At 39.3% G+C, this 19,217-nt stretch overlaps 2 protein-coding genes and 1 long non-coding RNA gene across 3 annotated transcripts; all 3 read right to left on the bottom strand.

The window, feature by feature from the left end:
- Nucleotides 1–1,204: 1,204 nt before the first annotated feature.
- On the bottom strand, nucleotides 1,205–2,248 carry LOC149382875 (plasmodesmata-located protein 2-like). Its single transcript, XM_089628866.1, has 3 exons — nucleotides 2,107–2,248; nucleotides 1,582–2,007; nucleotides 1,205–1,266 (listed from the first exon to the last, which is right to left on the bottom strand). Exons 1-3 carry the CDS (start codon nucleotides 2,246–2,248, stop codon nucleotides 1,205–1,207), a joined length of 630 nt encoding a protein of 209 aa, XP_089484992.1.
- Nucleotides 2,249–2,949: 701 nt separating this feature from the next.
- Nucleotides 2,950–4,738, bottom strand: LOC149382874 (uncharacterized). The gene is made up of 2 exons (XR_016301666.1): nucleotides 3,421–4,738; nucleotides 2,950–3,257 (listed from the first exon to the last, which is right to left on the bottom strand). It is a non-coding gene; the product is annotated as an uncharacterized LOC149382874 (long non-coding RNA).
- A 13,844-nt stretch (nucleotides 4,739–18,582) lies between these two features.
- LOC149382873 (uncharacterized) lies at nucleotides 18,583–18,996 on the bottom strand. The gene has a single exon (XM_089628863.1). It carries the CDS (start codon nucleotides 18,994–18,996, stop codon nucleotides 18,583–18,585), a length of 414 nt encoding a protein of 137 aa, XP_089484989.1.
- Between the last annotated feature and the right edge of the window lie 221 nt (nucleotides 18,997–19,217).

Genomic DNA, 19,217 nt, shown 5'->3' with positions numbered 1-19,217 from the left:
TTGTTGTATCCTGGGAGACTTTCGCTCACGAAATCCAGCACCCGTGGGAGGGCGATAAAAGCTTCAAGGAAACCGTCAAACGGGCCTCGACCTTTCCTTGTTTTCTGTTTCTGTTCCGGTTTAATTTCTTTTTAATTTCCTTGCATGTGTCTTGTAATTTTCCTATCAATATTATTATTAATATTGCTAACAGTGTGTTATCGACTTGACCCACATTGTGCTTGTGTTAGTTTAGGTTTTTTTTTTTTATCATATGTATGCTATTTTATTTAAGAAAAAAATAAAAATTGATTATAAAAATGTATAAAAACAAAAATGATACAATATTTACGTATATATATATATATATTATTACATTCGTAGCACATTTATTATATATACAATTTTCTTTAAAAAATGATACATACACAATATATATTTTTTATATATGTTTAAAAATATATGTATTAATTATATACAATGCATATATATGTTAAATATATTTTGTCACATTTTTTCCATTCGATTTTTTATCGATTTGTCGGTTTTATTTTGGAAAACAGTAAATCGATTGCCGTTTTCCATTTTTTGTTTCGTTTTTCACCGTCTTGTCGATTTTCCGTAAATCAGAAGACTCAAAACGACAATGAAAACGACCATTCAAACCTTGAATATAATTCCGATAAAAAAACTATGAATATAATTAAGAGCAATTAGTTCAAATGATCTCTGACCTTTTGCTCGTAACTGAATTATGTCCCTCACTTTTACTTATCAACAAATACATCCTTGAACTCTTTATTTATTTGCAAGTCATGTCTGATCTTTAACACCGTTAGTTATTAAATAGAAATACATCACATGAAACTCACGTGTGTTTGATTCTTTATTTCACCAAGTCCTGTTTCATAACCACCAGATTAAAAAAAATGAGCCAAAGTATACTAGTCAATTTGAAACATGAAATTGACAGAATAGTCAATGTTTGATTTATTTTATAGACTAGTCAATTAATCATATTAACCGACATAAATAGACAATAATATCCTTCATTAAATGAAAGGTTACCAAAAATAAATTAGTTAACAGAAATAAATAAATTAATGAAAAATAATACAATAAATAACTGTTTCATTTATAGATTAAAAAAAATCTCGAAAGATATTACGAGATCTTCACCGTCAGTCTTCAATGCCAAGTCAACTCACTTAATTTCCGCCGATCTTCACCGTTGATCCGTCTCGAACCGCCAATTCTCCGACCGGAGACATAGAGTCACCGATTCTCCTACAAATAAAAATCGAAATTAATACGAATAAACACATATTCAAACAAATTAACAGATTCCAAACGACATTTCAACACTAACTCACAAATCAAACACAAATTAACACTAGTTTTCAAATAAATAGAAATCAACACAAGTCAACAAATTAACAACAAATCAATACAAATCAACACGTATCAACACAAATTAAACAGAAATCAACACTAGTTTTTAAATCAACAGATTAACAACAAATCAATACAAATCAACACGTATCAACACAAATTAACAGAAATCAAGACAAATTAACACAAACCAACAAGAGAAATACTTACCTGGATACAAGTTGGTGGGAACGCCTCGAGGATACTTACACGTATCAAGAGGACAGTGTTCCTCCGCGATCCACATCGCCTCACTCACGCACTCCCCGCACTCGCTCCGCTCCATTCCTCCCTCGCACTGCGTCGCCGCCGCCACCGACTCATACACCATCCTCCTTGACCCTTCGCCGCCGGAGATCTCCTCCTCCAACGCCGCCAATGCCGCTTTTCTCATTGCCTCCAATCCGAACCCTATCCCTAATCCGACCGCCGCGGCGCTCTCTCCGCAAGTCGTGTGGAGAATCTCGCCCGAAGTAGAGGAGGAGGAGAACTTCTCGCAGGAGAAGATCCCTCTGTCGTTGGGCTCGTACTGGAGGTAGCATCGCCGGATTTGGATCCGAGCAGACTCCGCTCCGTCGCAGACGGAGCGGGAGATCTCTGCGAGCTTAGTCACACAGCTCCGACAATGCTCGGCGGAGATGTATTCTCCGCACTGGAATGCGTCAGAGATGGCGGTGTGTTTTTATTCTTCGTCGCCTTCGCTGGTTTTGAAGAATTTTGAACCGGATGATCGCGAGACTAGCTCTTGGAAGAGAGCTGAGAGTTGGGTTGGGCTGTTGGGGGTCGTCGGGAGAGATGACCGCCGAGCTTGGATCTCCAACGCGAAGAAGAAGATCATTGGTAAGGTTGAGAAAGAGATAGATCACGTAATCAAATTCAAATTGTAATTGAGAAGAAATTTATTGCTATTAATCATGAAATCAGACACATTTGACTTTCTATTTTTGTATAATTATAAAAATTACACGTTATATTCTCACACTACAAGAAAACAAGGTATCAGAGACTAATTATTTAGTCTCCGATACCTAACAAACAGTCTCGGATGTGTATCCGAGACTGATTTTCAGTCTCCTAGGCTAGTCTCGGATACCTAGTGGCGGATGCTACTATCAAGGACTAAAAGTCAGTCTCGGATACGTCGCAATATTCATGACAAAAAACTAGTCTCAGATACCACATTTTTCAGTCCTTAATAAGGTCGGCCGAGAACTCGTATTTAGTCACTAATAAGCCTTTTTAAGACTGACTGTTAGTCCCGGATAACGTGATTGTTAGTCTCGAATAACGTTATTGATTGTTAATCTCGGATAACGTGACTGATTGTTAGCCTTTTAAAAAAGATTTTTAGTCTCGGATAAACTGATTTTCGGACTGAATTTTAGTCTCAGATAATTTAGGGACAGATGTTTAGTCGCTGTTCCATTTCTTGTTTTGTCTTTGGAGACTAATTTTTAGCTCTAAATATAATGCTTCTAAGACAAGCATTTATGTATACAAGACTAATTTTCCAGTTTCTAAATAATCAGAGAGTACATAAGAATCTAAAATAAGCTTCGTTTAGCTTTCGTACCTACAAATTCGTAAATTACTTTATTATAAAATCATGCACAATCGTCAAAACAATATTCATGAAAAACTAGGAATAAAAAACAATCCAAATATATCCAAATCTCTACTGCAAAAAATATATAAGATAAATAAAATATTAAAGTTGAATCCGACATCCGCGATTTACTAACGCTCTTGACCTGGTATGCCGTTGGAGTTCTCATTTCTTTGATCACCACTTCCTTCATTGCTCGTAGATGAAACCATGGTCGAGTCAAAATCATCAACCTTAGTACCTAGATATTTCTTGTAGTTAAAATCATCAAACTTATAAATTACATACATAGATGTGTATATTTCCAGTTATATTTCACAATAAGATTTTCAATCCTACACTAAAACAAATATTTAAACAGATAATTTTTTATAAAAAAAAAAAAAAAAAAAAAAAACCCTTACCGGCAACGAGTAGCTTTAGGAAGAGTAGAACAGAGGCGGCAACGGGCTCTGTAACGGACGACGAGCTCGGCAACGGACAGCGGACAGCTTTATGAACAAGCATTGTAAAAAAATATAGAACGTTATCTAAGAATCAAATTTACATATGTTATGTGTATATTTCCAGCTCTATTTCACAATAATGTCTACAAGATTGATCATTAAAACAGAATAATCCCTTAAATTTAAACGGTGTTTAGTTTCATTTACGGAAGACTCTACGAGACTGCAAGATATTCACAGCACAAATGGCAATGTCAACTCAACATATCAAGTCTAAAGTAAAAAAATTAGAAGTTCATATGCAACAGGCAGCAAGTTAGTAATCGTTCCAGGTAGAGAAGCACATGAAACAAGGAGTAAATATTAGCATTAGGTTATCACTGAGAAAGCCACAAAACCTTATAATCATAAAATCGTGGATAGAAATCTTAGTCCAAAACCATAAACAATTCAGGTTTCTGAAACCTAATCCAAGAAATTCAATTCAAAACCCTTGAGATTTGATTTTGAAATTCGAGCAAATTAAAAATAGAATCAAGTATTCCTTGCCTTGATGTTAAATCCGGCGAGCTTCTCTTTACATTTGGCCAGCCCTTCTTTATCTCTGCTGCTGAATCACGACGGGCCGAATCCCGCGAGTCAGATTTTGAACCCTAAAAGGAAATCCCAATCCAAGTAATCAATCAATTTTTTTGAAACCACACATTCGAGTGAAACAAATTCCACACAAGCATCAATTCGAAACCACATGCTCAGTCCAAAAAGTGAACCCGAGAGGACAATTATAATCAATATGTTCAATCAACAAGGTCAACCAGCAATCAGCCTTCACTATCATCAGAACAAATCCACATCAATCAATCTTCAACATCAATTCAAACACAATAGAGAGAATACGAGAGCATAATTTCATCAGAACTCAAATTTCAATTCCAAGACCTTGAACACGGCAAAAATCCCCAAATTTCAACATCACAAAATCCAACCAACCAATAAATATCACCCATCCATAATTCTCAGACTCAATCAATTGAGATGCTTAATTCAAGCACAATCTCTCATAATTAAGCATAGAAATCTATCAGTCAATACCTTCGAACTTATCAATTTTATTATTGAACCAAGAAGGACGAGAGAAATGAAAGTCATCGTTTAACAGACTCATCATCGAATTGAAACAACCTCAAACTAACCATCACGGAAATCATTAATGAACTACCATCAGACTAAACAAAACAGCTTCAATTCAGATCTAATTTCAAATTCAGAGTCACGCTCGGATAAAAACAACACGAGACAAAAGATCAATTCTAGATTTCAAATTGTAATAAAAGAATGGGCTGAAACGCCATATCATCAATTTTGGCTATTAAAAAAAAAAATCTAAAGGTTGGCTAATATGCAATCTCAACGTTTGATTTTGGCTAGTCCGTTATTTTAAAAAAACACTTTTTTAGCAATAATTCCCGCGCGTTGATGCGAAATAATTAATAAATTTTAATACGGAGGAACAAATATATAGAGAAATGTCCATAAATATTTAGGTTAAAAAAATGAATTTAAAATTTTTTGGAGACATTTTTATCTTTCTGATAAAAAAATCAATGTCTAGAGTCCAATTTCTTATTTTTTCTTTAAAAAAAAAAAGTTTTTCTAAAAAAAAAATTGTTATAAATATAATGATTGTTAATGCGATTTCTCGGATAACATTCACGGTACACGCGTCCAGGTGTCAACCTTGTGACGTGTCTCGTTTTTAGGTTACGAGCGTCGACTCCGCCACGGCTCCGGGAGCATCGTAACGAGTTAGAATATCTTGAGCGTCACGACAGCGAAGATGCCTTTAGGAATTCGTGGAGGGCGGTGTGGTTTTCCTTGGAATTCATCTCTTCGTCTCCTTTCTTAGTGTTATCACAATTCGATTATTTTTGTTTTGCCTGTAAAAAATAGAGGAAACGAGCTAGAGGGGGCACAGAGAATTTATGTCCGTCGCTCCAACCTCATTTTCACCTCTATTAATCGAGCTAGAGGGGGCGCGGAAAATTTATATCCGTCGCTCCGGCCTCACTTTTACCTCTAATTTCTTATAGAGATGAATCTTGAATTTGCATTAAGCTTATAATTCTCTCTTCTTTTTTTTCCTTTCAAATTTGTACCTTTTTTTTTCTTATTTTCTCTTCCTTTTTTCTTTTCTCTTCCATCATGCCCTCTTTCCTTTGTTCTGATGGTGTAGTATTTATAGGGTACAAGATTTCATTCCCATTTGCTTTGAGACATCTTTATTATTTTTTTTTTATATTTTTTCTAAACAATCATCATGAAGAAGCTTGTGATATTGGGTTTACTTTGGTGTAACGTCGTTCAAAGTTCTGTAGGGCGGGTTTGGTGTGATATGTGAGGTATGAGTATATAAGAATTTTGTGCAGAAATGAATTGATTTTATGGGGCCCAAGCCAGTTAAGCACATGAGATGTAAGGAATTTGGTGGGGCTTACGTATCTTATTTGAAACATTTTTTTTATCAACTTGGACCATATAACAACACCCCCAAGTCTTAGGTACGGATATTAACTGTTCGTGAGACTTTCCACAATGCAATATTGTCTTTGTTGAGTGAGACTTTTTTTTGTTTTATCTATTTTTATCCATCGTCACATCACTTCTTCTCTCTTCTTTTTAGTTTGCTTTTTATATCACTTTCTTCTCTGCTTGGTTTTGTGGAAGCAAAAACCAGAGAAAAAGTAAGAGAATAAAAATTCCCATCTCCATCAATTGCTTCCAACCATCCAAAGGCCAGTAGTTCTGTTCCTCCTGATGACGTTGGTCCACATAATTCTCTTGAAGTTTTACCATCGTCACCTCAAAAATTCTTCACCCCTGAAATCTTTACTTCGCTTGAAGAGAACAATGACAATTTCGCCCTCTCTCTGAGTGGAGACATCGACATTCGCGAGTTCCTGTTGGAAAGCTTCGAAATGAGCAGGGAAGAGTTGACGGTCTCTCCTTTGATCGGGGACTCAACCTTCGGTGCCGTTCCTGGTCGTGACTCGCGGGCTCGAGACGAGGTCGTCGTCGCCGGATGATACGCGGGTCAGAATTTGTTGATCCGAGCATTCCTAGTCTGAGCGAAGGGAGTTACTGAGTGGCCGAAATCGGTAGAGAATGGTTCTCCGGCGATTTGCAAGGTGGAGGCATTGGAAAATTTCCAGGCGGGATGGGTTGTTCTTCTGCTTCTTGCGACCTTCTGGCTGTTAAAAACTCGTCGGATGGTATGTCGTTGAGCTGGATGACGGCTTTGGCGGTCGATGTTCCCGTACGTTTCGGGCTCGGACGCGAGCCGCTTGGAGGCGTAGGAGGTTTAACGGCGTCCAAAGATATGCCGTCCTTCGTTCACAATGATACTGGATCGATGGGTCCTCGGAATGCGGTGGTTACGACGTCCGTTGGTGGGGCGACCGAATGGTCGGGATCGTGGAGCGGGTCGAATGTGGCGTTCACTGGGGCAAGGGGTCGGATAGCTCCCACGGTATCTGCCGACACCTCTCTCACCTTCGGAGCTTCAAAGGGCGTCGTAGTGATATCTTCGAGTCTTCTTCTACGAAGGGTCGAAGTTTTCGGTGGTGCCTCCGGACCCTCCCGTTGAGTTCTCTGACACGGTGTTGGCTCCGCTTCTTCCTACGTACCCTGTGGTGAAACAAGATGGTATTACCAGTGTCTTTTTTTTTTTTATATAACCTTATAAGTTTTGGATGACCCAAATTTTTTTGTGTGCGTGTGTGTTATTTGGACAATAGGAATGAGGTTTTTTTTTTTGTTCAAGAAAATGACCAAGTGTCAGCTTCGAACGTGGTAAGACGAGAGAGAGTTAAACGGCCTTTGGAGATGAACCTTGGGATATTAGACATGTTCAAGGGAAGAGATAATAAACATAGGTTTTGAACTTTTTGTGATTTTGAGAGGAAAAGAAAAAATGGAATTTTTGCGTTTTGGTTTGTTGAGTGTTGGTCGACCGATGATGATGTTGTGGGCAGAAGGACGATCCACAATCAGGAAGTCAACCAGTCGCGTGGTTTGAGCTTCCCCATCCGTTCCAAAAGTAACTGGGAGAGTGATGGATCCCTCCGTATAGATTCGCTCTCCGATGAACCCGAAGAATGGAGTTTTCACTGGGGTCGAGTGGATCTCACTGAGTTTCATCTGTTCGAGAGCTGTTTTGAATAGGATGTCGGCCGAGCTTCTGTTGTCAATGGTGCCCACAAGAAGAGTAGTAGTGTCTATTTATGTACATTTGATGTCATATAGTCTTACGAAGACTCTTGCTTGTAATTGCTTATTCATTAATATAAAGTTGAAACGTTCATTCATTCTTTCTTTGTTTGAAGCTTTATGATAAAACCTTAGTCTTTTAGTCCATAAACAAACTTAACAACTTACGAAGAGACAAATGTAGATTTGCATGAACAAACTCTTCGTAGTTTGCTTAAAACGATATATTCGCAATCTTAGGGTCAAAGGACTATTGACCTCAGTATGATTGTTAGAAGAATCTATGATGTCTGGTTATGAGGCATTGAGAGTTGGGGACTCTATAGTTCTTCTAGGTATCTTCCGAAGGTACTGAATTGACCAGTGCACTTCTAGAGACAATATAAGAAAAAACCATTTAACCTCTTATGTCTCGAAGTCACTATGTATGAATTGCATCATGCTTACCTTAATCCTGAAATGAGACATGCCATTTCACACCTTAGTATTCTCATTTGAGAAAGTCAAAGTTCGGACTCACTATGTGATTCCGAACAAGGCCTATTGGTGAAGTACTAAGTTGTGAGTCTGTCATGAGTAACTTTGTGAAGTTCTCATAGATATGGAATTCATGTACAAGATTGCTGAAATGCAATGTATGTCACCTCATGCTTTGTTCCTTGGAGTGTGAATAAATGAACTGGCCAGTGTCCAAATTGAGTCCTGACTCTTTTTGGATGAAACAATGTGACTTGTTAGCTCCTCGTCAATACATTGTTTCTAACTTATTCACAAGCGATAAAGGAGTTGAGGAAATAACAGCCAGAAGGGTAAAATGGAAATTTAGTAAATCCCGACTAGCTGATGACATTCATGAAGGGTAAACATAGATAATATTCAGTGGATCCGCTCATTACAATTAGGTGAATTCTTGAGTAGAAAATAAATTCATTTGAACCGAGAGATTTTCAGTGTCAGCTCTTTAGTGGAGTCAGTTGGCATTAAGCTAAACTTGGAAAAGGTTTGTGAACTTTTGAGTCCAAGTGTTTAGCTAAAGCTTTGTTCATTTGGGTCCATGAGGTCACTGTCACGAATCACATCGATAGGAATAGTTAAACTGGAAGCTAAGTAAAAACAAGAACGAAAATTGTCGAAAGGGTATTTTTGTCTTTTGAGACAAAGGATGAAATGAATGTCAATAAATTTTTGACAAGGTCATTTTATGACATGTTTCACTCGGCCATGACTTGATCATTGGGCCTTGTGAATTAATTTCATTTCATAAGAATTTTATTGAAAATTCTTATTGGGCCTTTTTCATGTTGTCATGAACAAATGGAAAAGCTTCTAGAAGCATTTTCTAGAAGGCTATAGGCGCCCAACATACCCAAGAGATAGAGAGAATATTTTGTGCATAAATGTATGAAGATACTTGCCAAAAGAAAAAGAGGAAACAAATTTCCTCTAAGGGAAACAAGAGGTAGGCGCCCAAGTTGAGAAAGAAGCAAGGCAAGGAACAAAAAAGGAAACAAATCCAAGGCTTAATGAAGCCTACCTTGGCCGAGTGCATCATAGAGGAAAAGAGGAAATTGGCTCATGAATATGTGATATTCTATAGAAGAGGAAACTACTTTATTGAAGGTGAGACCTCTCCTATAAATAGGAGCCTCATTCTTCTCATTTTTCTCATTCCACATAAGTTAGAGATTGAGAGCTTCTCTCTCTAGAACTTGTGGTTGCCGCCCCTCTTCTCTCTATCTCTAGTTTATTTTCGATTTTTCTTGTCTTGGCACCTAGGTCCTCACTCGACCTAGTGTTTAGCTCTGCGACTTCGAGACTCATTCTTAAGTCGTAGTGTTTAAAAGTGCCCACTCACTGATTCCTTCTTTTCGAGTGATTTAGTGATAGAAATTTTCGTGGTTGCTCGAGGTGCCGAGGAAAGAAAGAGAGACGTGCTGCGAGGGGAGACGAGCGTTGCAAACTTTCCACAAGCTTCTTCAAAGTTCAAGCTTCAAGAAAGGTTAGTAAACTTCTAGCTCATATTGGTTTTTAATTACATGTACTTGCACTTGTCTAGGTTAGTAAAAACTGTTTTACTTGTAAAAGAAAATTTTTAAATTCCGCCGCTTACCGAAGCGTTAATTATTTTCTCAAACCCTAGATCGATTCCAACAAATGGTATCAGAGCTATGGTCAAAGATTAGCATGTACATGTTTTTAAAATTATGAGCTTGAAAATCGTTTTCGAAAGTTTACTAATTTTGTGACAAGTTAGAATTGTAATCTTAGATTTTTTTTTTAATTTAATGCTCTTGTCTTTAAATTAAAAAGCATGTTGATTTTCTATGAGTTTGCGATGTTTTTAAAACACATTAGAATCAGTTCTAAAAGTTTTTAATTTTTTATATTGAAAAACGTGTTTTAAAGGTTTGACAAATTTCGAGTAAAATTTTGTGACTAGTTTTGATATCTTGCTAGTTTCTTATTTTTACTTGAATCGTTTTATGCATGTTGTTATTTCTTTTATTCAATGTTATTACCCTGCTAATAAAACACAAATAAAAGCTTTAAACAACATCTTAAAACGTTCCGTTACACTTGATTCTTTTTCGCACCTAAATAGGACCAAGCTTTAATTTATTTCTTTTTCTTCGAGCTGGAGTAAACCCGCATTAAAAGTGGCATAACTCTCTGCTCAGAAATCGAAATATAATGATTCTTAAATCAAATTAAAGCTCTGTCTGTCCTCTGTCCAATGCCACCGGTTTCGGCTCAAAAGGACATCGGAGCCGCCAGATATGGCGATTTTACTCCGAGGTGCGCGGCTGTCTGAAACTCCAGTTTTTTAGAAATCCGGATTTTCAAACCCCACTACCATGAGTTATAGAACTCCAATGAGAAAATTTTCTTGAGCAAAAATGTTTTTCATATGATTATAAACATGATGTGTAAGATTAAAATGTTTTGATTTTTGAAAGTTTAATTGAAATTGAGTTTTTACAAAACTAGTTTGAATTTTGAAAAACCGTTTTCACTTTCAAACTTGAAAAATATTTTGTCATCCAAATCAAATAAATTTTCAAAATGTTTTCAAAACTATATCTATATCACATATATTCAAAATCTATATGCTCTTGAAAATTTGAGTGAGAGGTCTCCTTGTAGACAAGCCGAAAAATAAAAAGATGTGTAATCTCAAACTTTCAAGTGTTCGAGTGAGTTGAAGTTCACACTTCCCTCACGCACTTTCCCGAAATAGAAAATAGGAAAAGATCGAGTATGTACCTTGTGCCTTTATGCACTAATACTGCTCTGAACATGTCGATCTAGGATTCTCTTCTAGTTGTCCGCTCTGTCGCTCTCTAACTAGGAAATTTGTTTCCGAACTTATAAGAGTCGATGAACCAACTCCAAAAACTAAGTGGGAGGGTTATATTCGTTGTTTGTAACCCACGATCCCCAACACTAATGAAAGATGCAATAACGTGGGACTAAGAGCCGCTCTTGCGACCCTCACTTAAATGTGAGTACTCCAAGGCGTTATTGCTTCGATCATTGCTCAATGAGCTACGTCCGAGAGTGATGCAATGATGGCAAGGCCTCCCCTTGGGGGATTGTTTTTCAAAGCTGATCTTTTGGACTAAGTGGTTAGTTGCACACTTAGGCTCAATCCCTAGTATCCTCCCTTGAGGCTCTGCGAAAGGATGTGAGTGATCAAACCAATTTAAAAGGTGTCTAGTCAAAATAGATGTATTGACATCTTGGCTTAGCATTAATGATGTGTCATTTACTTATAAATGGAGATTTTTTGCGGCCTTCTCTTGAGGGAGTAAATTATCGTTTGGTTTATAACACCTTTGGATTTTACAAAAGTCTTAATAAAACTTAAATCCTAAACCAAAGACTAATCATAAACTTGTTTCAACTTTTATAGGCAATATGTCTCTCAACCCTCTCTCTACAATTCTTTCCTCGAATAAACTCGAAGGCGACAATTACGTCGACTGGAAACGTAACCTCGACATAGTCCTTACTGTCGACAAGCACAAATGGGTTCTCACCACCCCCTGTCCTCAAACGAATGATGATTCGACGCAAGAGGAGAAAGACGTCTTGGCGGCCTGGCTTCGATCCGATGAGATTGCGAGATGCTATATTTTGGCATCGATGAACAATGTGTTGCAACAACAACATCGTGATTATGAAACTGCCACCGATATGCTCTACAATCTCCATGAGATGTTTGGAGGGCAAGGACGTCAAGCTAGGCAACAAGCGGTCCGACAATTCATGAACTGTCGTATGAAGGCTGGAACTCCCGTTAGAGATCATATGATGCTGATCATTAGCTATCTCAACGAGATGGAGATTCTTGGATCTGAGATTGATGGGGAGACTAAAATAGATATGATCTTGGAAACTCTCCCCGAAACCTTTGATACCTTCAAGTTGAATTATTCCATGAACAAGCTAGAGTACACTGTTACCGAGCTCATGAAGGAACTTCAAACCGCTGAGGCACTCACTAAGAAAAAAAGGGCTCAAGGAGAAGTACATGCTACTGCCTCCACCTCTGGATCTAAGAAGAGACCTCGCAACGCCGAGAAGAAGAACCAACCTAAGGTTCACACGAAGAAGAAGGCGCCAAAGGCTCCAAAGGTGGACAAGTCTAACGACAAGTGCCACCACTGCAACGAGCCTGGTCACTGGCGTAGGAACTGTCCTGCCTACCTCAAAACCAAAGCAAAAGGTATTGTACTTGTTACTGAAGCCTGTTTAGTAGCTGATAATGTATCATCGTGGATTGTTGACTCCGCTGCTACTAACCATATTTGCTGCTCTTTGACTGGTTTTAGGAAAAGCAAAAGCTTAGAGGATGGCGACTTCTGCTTCAAGTGGGGTGATGAGAGCGTGGTGTCTGCGAAGGCTGTGGGATCCGTGACGCTATCTTTTGAAGATCGAACTTTAAATTTGAATAATGTTTATTATGTTCCTTCCTTTGGGAAAAACCTAGTATCTGTTGCTCAACTTTTCGAGCAAGATTATTATTTAAAGTTTATAAAGAATGGGATTCGTATTTCTTTTTCTAATTCTTTCGTCACTGATGCATGTATGAAGAATGGTCTTTTTTACATCTATCACACTCAACCTTCTCTTTTAGACACCGAAATAGATAACGATCTAATTAGGGAGCCAAAGAGGATCAAACTTTCTGAATCCTCCGATCTAACAAAATCAACATACCTCTGGCACTTAAGACTTGGTCATATCAGTCTAGATAGGATTAAGAGACTTGTGAGGGATGATCCACTCCAAGCCTCTGCAATAGGTTCACTACCTACTTGTGAATCCTGCATAGAAGGAAAAATGACTAAGCGACCTTTCTCCGATAAGGGTCGAAGAGCCACTGAGTTGCTGGAACTAATACATTCTGATGTATGTGGTCCGCTCAACCAACAGGCACGTGGAGGATACGAATACTTCGTTACCTTCACTGATGATTACTCAAGATATGGGTTTGTCTATTTGCTTAAACACAAATCCGAGACCTTTAACGTATTTAAGGTCTTTAGGGCTTTAGTGGAAAAGCAAACTGGCAAAGTGATCAAAACCCTTCGATCTGATCGAGGTGGTGAGTATATGTCTGGAGAGTTCGATGACTTTCTTAAAGAAGAAGGTATCGCTTCTCAGCTTACCGCACCTGGCACACCTCAACAAAACGGAGTGTCAGAGAGAAGAAACCGAACTCTTATGGAGATGGTTAGATCGATGATGAGTTACTCATCACTCCCGCTTTCCTTTTGGGGATATGCCCTCGAAACAGCCGCCTACATTCTGAACCAAGTTCCGTCCAAAACGGTTCCTGGTACTCCTTATGAACGATGGACTGGCCGTAAAGTGAATCTTGGCCGCATCCGAATTTGGGGTTGCCCTGCACACGTGCTGAGGCAAAAGACTAGCAAGTTGGCTAGTAGGTCAGAATTGTGCCTGTTTGTAGGATATCCGAAGGAAACCAAAGGTTTTACTTTCTATAGTCCCGAGGACGATAAGACTTTCGTTAGCACGAAAGCTCGTTTCCTTGAGGAGGACTTTATGAAGGATGCGAAACCTAGAAGCAAAATTGTGCTTGAAGAAAAGTTGGGTGAGGAAGCTTCTACCTCATCTGTAAGAACTGTTCTTACCCCAACTGAAACACAACCTAACTCATCAGAATCTCGTCAAGTAGTACTTAGACGTAGTGGGAGGGCTACTCAAAAGCCTGACAGGTACATGTCTTATGGAGACTCTCTTGTAGCCGTCTCCGACATGGATGACCCTGTTTCCTATAGCCAAGCGATGACTTGTTCTGAATCAAACCTTTGGCTTGACGCCATGAAAGTTGAAATGCACTCGATGTATGTCAACAAAGTCTGGAAACTTGTAGACCTTCCTGAAGGGATTAAACCCGTAGGGTGTAAGTGGATATACAAGAAGAAAAAGGGTCCTGATGGGAACGTCGAGACGTTCAAAGCACGACTTGTGGCAAAGGGTTATACCCAACAAGAAGGGATTGACTATGAAGAAACCTTCTCGCCAGTCGCGATGCTTAAATCCATCCGCATACTCCTATCCATAGCTGCAGCTCTCGACTATGAGATCTGGCAAATGGATGTCAAGACAGCCTTTCTGAATGGCAATCTTGACGAGCGCATTTACATGGCTCAACCAGACGGTTTCGTGGATAAAGGTCAAGAGACCAAGGTTTGTGAGTTGCTTAAATCCATTTATGGACTAAAGCAATCATCTAGGTCATGGAATATTAGATTCGATGAAACTGTAAAGAGCTTCGGCTTTGAACAGTCAATAGATGAGCCTTGTGTTTACAAGTTAATACACGAAGGCAAAGTTGTGTTTCTGGTACTATATGTCGATGATATACTACTCATTGGTAATGACGTGGGTAAGTTATCTGAGGTTAAGGTCTGGCTAGCAAAGCAATTCGATATGAAGGATCTAGGAGAAGCCGCGTACATTCTGGGAATCCAAATCTTTCGAGATAGGAAAAACCGGACCCTGTCGCTCTCTCAAGCATCTTATATTGATAAGGTGATGGATCGCTTCTCGATGCAAGACTCCAAGAAGGGCCAAACACCCTTTAGGCATGGAGTTTCACTCTCTAAGGACCAGTCTCCCAAGACTGCACGAGATTGAAGACATGAGGAAAATTCCTTACGCCTCTGCCGTAGGAAGCCTCATGTATGCTATGCTTTGCACAAGACCTGACATCTGTTTCGCCGTTGGCGTAGTTAGCCGTTTCCAATCCAACCCTGGATCCGAGCACTGGATTGTTGTTAAGCATGTTCTTAAGTATCTTTGAAGAACTAGGAATTTGATGCTTACATACTCAGGTACTGACCTGACTATGATGGGATTTACCGACTCCGATTTTCAAGCGGATAAGGATTCCAGGACATCCACTTCGGGATCTGTGTTCATCCTTAATGGTGGAGCTGTTGTGTGGAGAAGTATTAAGCAATCTTGCATTGCTGACTCCACAATGGAAGCAGAATATGTGGCTGCTTGTGAAGCATCCAAAGAGGCTGTATGGCTTAGAAAATTCCTCAAGTATTTGGAAATTGTTCCAAAAGTCGACGAGCCCATGACCCTTTATTGTAATAATAGTGGGGTTGTCGCTGACTCAAAGGAACCTCGAAGCCATAAGCGCTCTACACATATTGAGAGGAAATACCATTTGATTCGAGAGATCGCGCAACGCGGAGACGTGGAGGTGAAGTAGATCTCTGGCAGATCTATTCACCAAGGCCCTAGCGAACATGGTCTTCGACCAACTTCGAGAGGGATTAGGCATGTAGGACTACTCACATCTTCTTTGAGTCAAGTGGGAGTTTATTGTCAATGGTGCCCACAAGAAGAGTAGTAGTGTCTATTTATGTACATTTGATGTCATATAGTCTTACGAAGACTCTTGCTTGTAATTGCTTATTCATTAATATAAAGTTGAAACGTTCATTCATTCTTTCTTTGTTTGAAGCTTTATGATAAAACCTTAGTCTTTTAGTCCATAAACAAACTTAACAACTTACGAAGAGACAAATGTAGATTTGCATGAACAAACTCTTCGTAGTTTGCTTAAAACGATATATTCGCAATCTTAGGGTCAAAGGACTATTGACCTCAGTATGATTGTTAGAAGAATCTATGATGTCTGGTTATGAGGCATTGAGAGTTGGGGACTCTATAGTTCTTCTAGGTATCTTCCGAAGGTACTGAATTGACCAGTGCACTTCTAGAGACAATATAAGAAAAAACCATTTAACCTCTTATGTCTCGAAGTCACTATGTATGAATTGCATCATGCTTACCTTAATCCTGAAATGAGACATGTCATTTCACACCTTAGTATTCTCATTTGAGAAAGTCAAAGTTCGGACTCACTATGTGATTCCGAACAAGGCCTATTGGTGAAGTACTAAGTTGTGAGTCTGTCATGAGTAACTTTGTGAAGTTCTCATAGATATGGAATTCATGTACAAGATTGCTGAAATGCAATGTATGTCACCTCATGCTTTGTTCCTTGGAGTGTGAATAAATGAACTGGCCAGTGTCCAAATTGAGTCCTGACTCTTTTTGGATGAAACAATGTGACTTGTTAGCTCCTCGTCAATACATTGTTTCTAACTTATTCACAAGCGATAAAGGAGTTGAGGAAATAACAGCCAGAAGGGTAAAATGGAAATTTAGTAAATCCCGACTAGCTGATGACATTCATGAAGGGTAAACATAGATAATATTCAGTGGATCCGCTCATTACAATTAGGTGAATTCTTGAGTAGAAAATAAATTCATTTGAACCGAGAGATTTTCAGTGTCAGCTCTTTAGTGGAGTCAGTTGGCATTAAGCTAAACTTGGAAAAGGTTTGTGAACTTTTGAGTCCAAGTGTTTAGCTAAAGCTTTGTTCATTTGGGTCCATGAGGTCACTGTCACGAATCACATCGATAGGAATAGTTAAACTGGAAGCTAAGTAAAAACAAGAACGAAAATTGTCGAAAGGGTATTTTTGTCTTTTGAGACAAAGGATGAAATGAATGTCAATAAATTTTTGACAAGGTCATTTTATGACATGTTTCACTCGGCCATGACTTGATCATTGGGCCTTGTGAATTAATTTCATTTCATAAGAATTTTATTGAAAATTCTTATTGGGCCTTTTTCATGTTGTCATGAACAAATGGAAAAGCTTCTAGAAGCCTTTTCTAGAAGGCTATAGGCGCCCAACATACCCAAGAGATAGAGAGAATATTTTGTGCATAAATGTATGAAGATACTTGCCAAAAGAAAAAGAGGAAACAAATTTCCTCTAAGGGAAACAAGAGGTAGGCGCCCAAGTTGAGAAAGAAGCAAGGCAAGGAACAAAAAAGGAAACAAATCCAAGGCTTAATGAAGCCTACCTTGGCCGAGTGCATCATAGAGGAAAAGAGGAAATTGGCTCATGAATATGTGATATTCTATAGAAGAGGAAACTACTTTATTGAAGGTGAGACCTCTCCTATAAATAGGAGCCTCATTCTTCTCATTTTTCTCATTCCACATAAGTTAGAGATTGAGAGCTTCTCTCTCTAGAACTTGTGGTTGCCGCCCCTCTTCTCTCTCTCTCTAGTTTATTTTCGATTTTTCTTGTCTTGGCACCTAGGTCATCACTCGACCTAGTGTTTAGCTCTGCGACTTCGAGACTCGTTCTTAAGTCGTAGTGTTTAAAAGTGCCCACTCACTGATTCCTTCTTTTCGAGTGATTTAGTGATAGAAACTTTCGTGGTTGCTCGAGGTGCCGAGGAAAGAAAGAGAGACGTGCTGCGAGGGGAGACGAGCGTTGCAAACTTTCCACAAGCTTCTTCAAAGTTCAAGCTTCAAGAAAGGTTAGTAAACTTCTAGCTCATATTGGTTTTTAATTACATGTACTTGCACTTGTCTAGGTTAGTAAAAACTGTTTTACTTGTAAAAGAAAATTTTTAAATTCCGCCGCTTACCGAAGCGTTAATTATTTTCTCAAACCCTAGATCGATTCCAACAGCTTCCATTGTCAATGAGGATCCTCTTTACCATGTTGTTAGCCACTTGCGCTTGACAATCGCATCATTGTGTGGGTGCATTACTCTCAGAGCTTCTTCTTCAATGAAGTGGATTGTCTCGTACGGAGTGGTCGGCCATTTGCTTTCGGTAAGGTTGATGTGATCGGCATTGGCTTCTCCGATTGCTGCTCGTGCATAACTCTTCCTTTCATTTGCGGTGTCCCCTGTTTCGGGTCCCCCAAATATGGTCGTCACAATGTTAAGCGGGGCGTTTTCCGTGCTCTTTTGGGCACCGCGATCATGTTGTTTTGTTTAAGCGGCATGTCTTCTTTCAGTGGCGCCTGGATTAGCGATCATCATTAGGACGAAGTCTTTTAATTTTCTGTCTTGGATGAGGTCTTCAATTTGCCTCTTGAGTTGTATGCAGTCGGCGGTGAGATGACCGTGATCTCTGTGGAATTCGCAATACTTCCTTTTGTCTCGCATGGATGGGTCCTTGTACATGGGCTGCGAGTTTGTGAACATGTTCTTGTGTAACAAAAAGATCCTGTCTGGTATGGTGTTTAGTGGAGTAAAGTCTGCGTTTCTTTGGAATTTTCCAACAAGCAGTGGTCGTGTGTTTGACGTAGGGCGAGCGTTTGAGACTGTGACTGTTGTAGGGCGGTTCTTTTTCCTACGCGAGTCGCCGTCGAATTCGTCGTCTTCTCTCCGGTGGCTCCCCCTCTCACCAACCTTTCGACTGTCGAGATATTCGTCAACAGAGATGTGTTGAGTGGCACGAGTGATAAGTTCCGACATGGTCGCCGGTCATTGCTTTACATTTACTAGCGATATAAGGAAGTTTCCAGTCCTTAGCCCGTCGATGAATGCGAAAATAGAATTGTTGTCATCGTAATCGTCTACCTTGTTCGATTCTTCGATAAACCTATTCAAGTAGTGTTGAAGGGTTTCGCGGTTTCCTTGCTTGATGGTTAAGAGATACGACTTTTCTTTCCTTCGAATACGTGATGCGGCGAAACGTGTGAGAAATTTTTCTTGGAGGTCTTCGAAGGATTGGATCGATCCCCATTTAAGCCTTTGAAACCACTCGAATGCGGTTCCAGTAAGCGTGAGACAGGATGCTTGACACATTGTTGAGGGTGTATGTCCTGTCATCTTCATGTTTATTTGATATTGGTGGATATGATAGAGCGGATCGGTGCTTCCATTGTAAAGTGCCATGTTAGGTGGGTGAAAATTTCCTATGATGTCTTCGGCAAGTACATTAGCAGCAAATGGCGAGGCTACGCCTCCAATCATGTTTCTCACGATCGGGGTCCTGGTCTGTGCTGCCTACAACTCCCAGATTTCCTCTCTCAACATGTTGAACATGTTAGTTACTTCATCACTTCCAGCATATGTAGTGGCAGACGCAAATCTGGTAGTACGTTCTCTCTCGTTCG

The sequence above is a fragment of the Urtica dioica genome, chromosome 10 (assembly GCF_054948205.1).
Source record: "Urtica dioica subsp. dioica isolate 48M chromosome 10, U.dioica_male_clone48M_v1_H2, whole genome shotgun sequence".
In the NCBI taxonomy this organism is placed as follows: Eukaryota; Viridiplantae; Streptophyta; class Magnoliopsida; order Rosales; family Urticaceae; genus Urtica; species Urtica dioica.
This window is presented reverse-complemented; position numbering and strand designations above follow the sequence as displayed.

Coding starts and splice junctions, on each gene's coding strand:
- LOC149382875 (XM_089628866.1), bottom strand. CDS start 2,248: ATGATCTTCTTCTTCGCGTTGGAGATCCAAGCTCGGCGGTCATCTCTC. Junction 2,008..2,106: donor ATTCTTCAAAACCAGCGAAG/GCGACGAAGAAT, acceptor CTAAGCTCGCAG/AGATCTCCCGCTCCGTCTGC. Junction 1,267..1,581: donor TCCCACCAACTTGTATCCAG/GTAAGTATTTCT, acceptor TTTTATTTGTAG/GAGAATCGGTGACTCTATGT.
- LOC149382873 (XM_089628863.1), bottom strand. CDS start 18,996: ATGGCACTTTACAATGGAAGCACCGATCCGCTCTATCATATCCACCAA.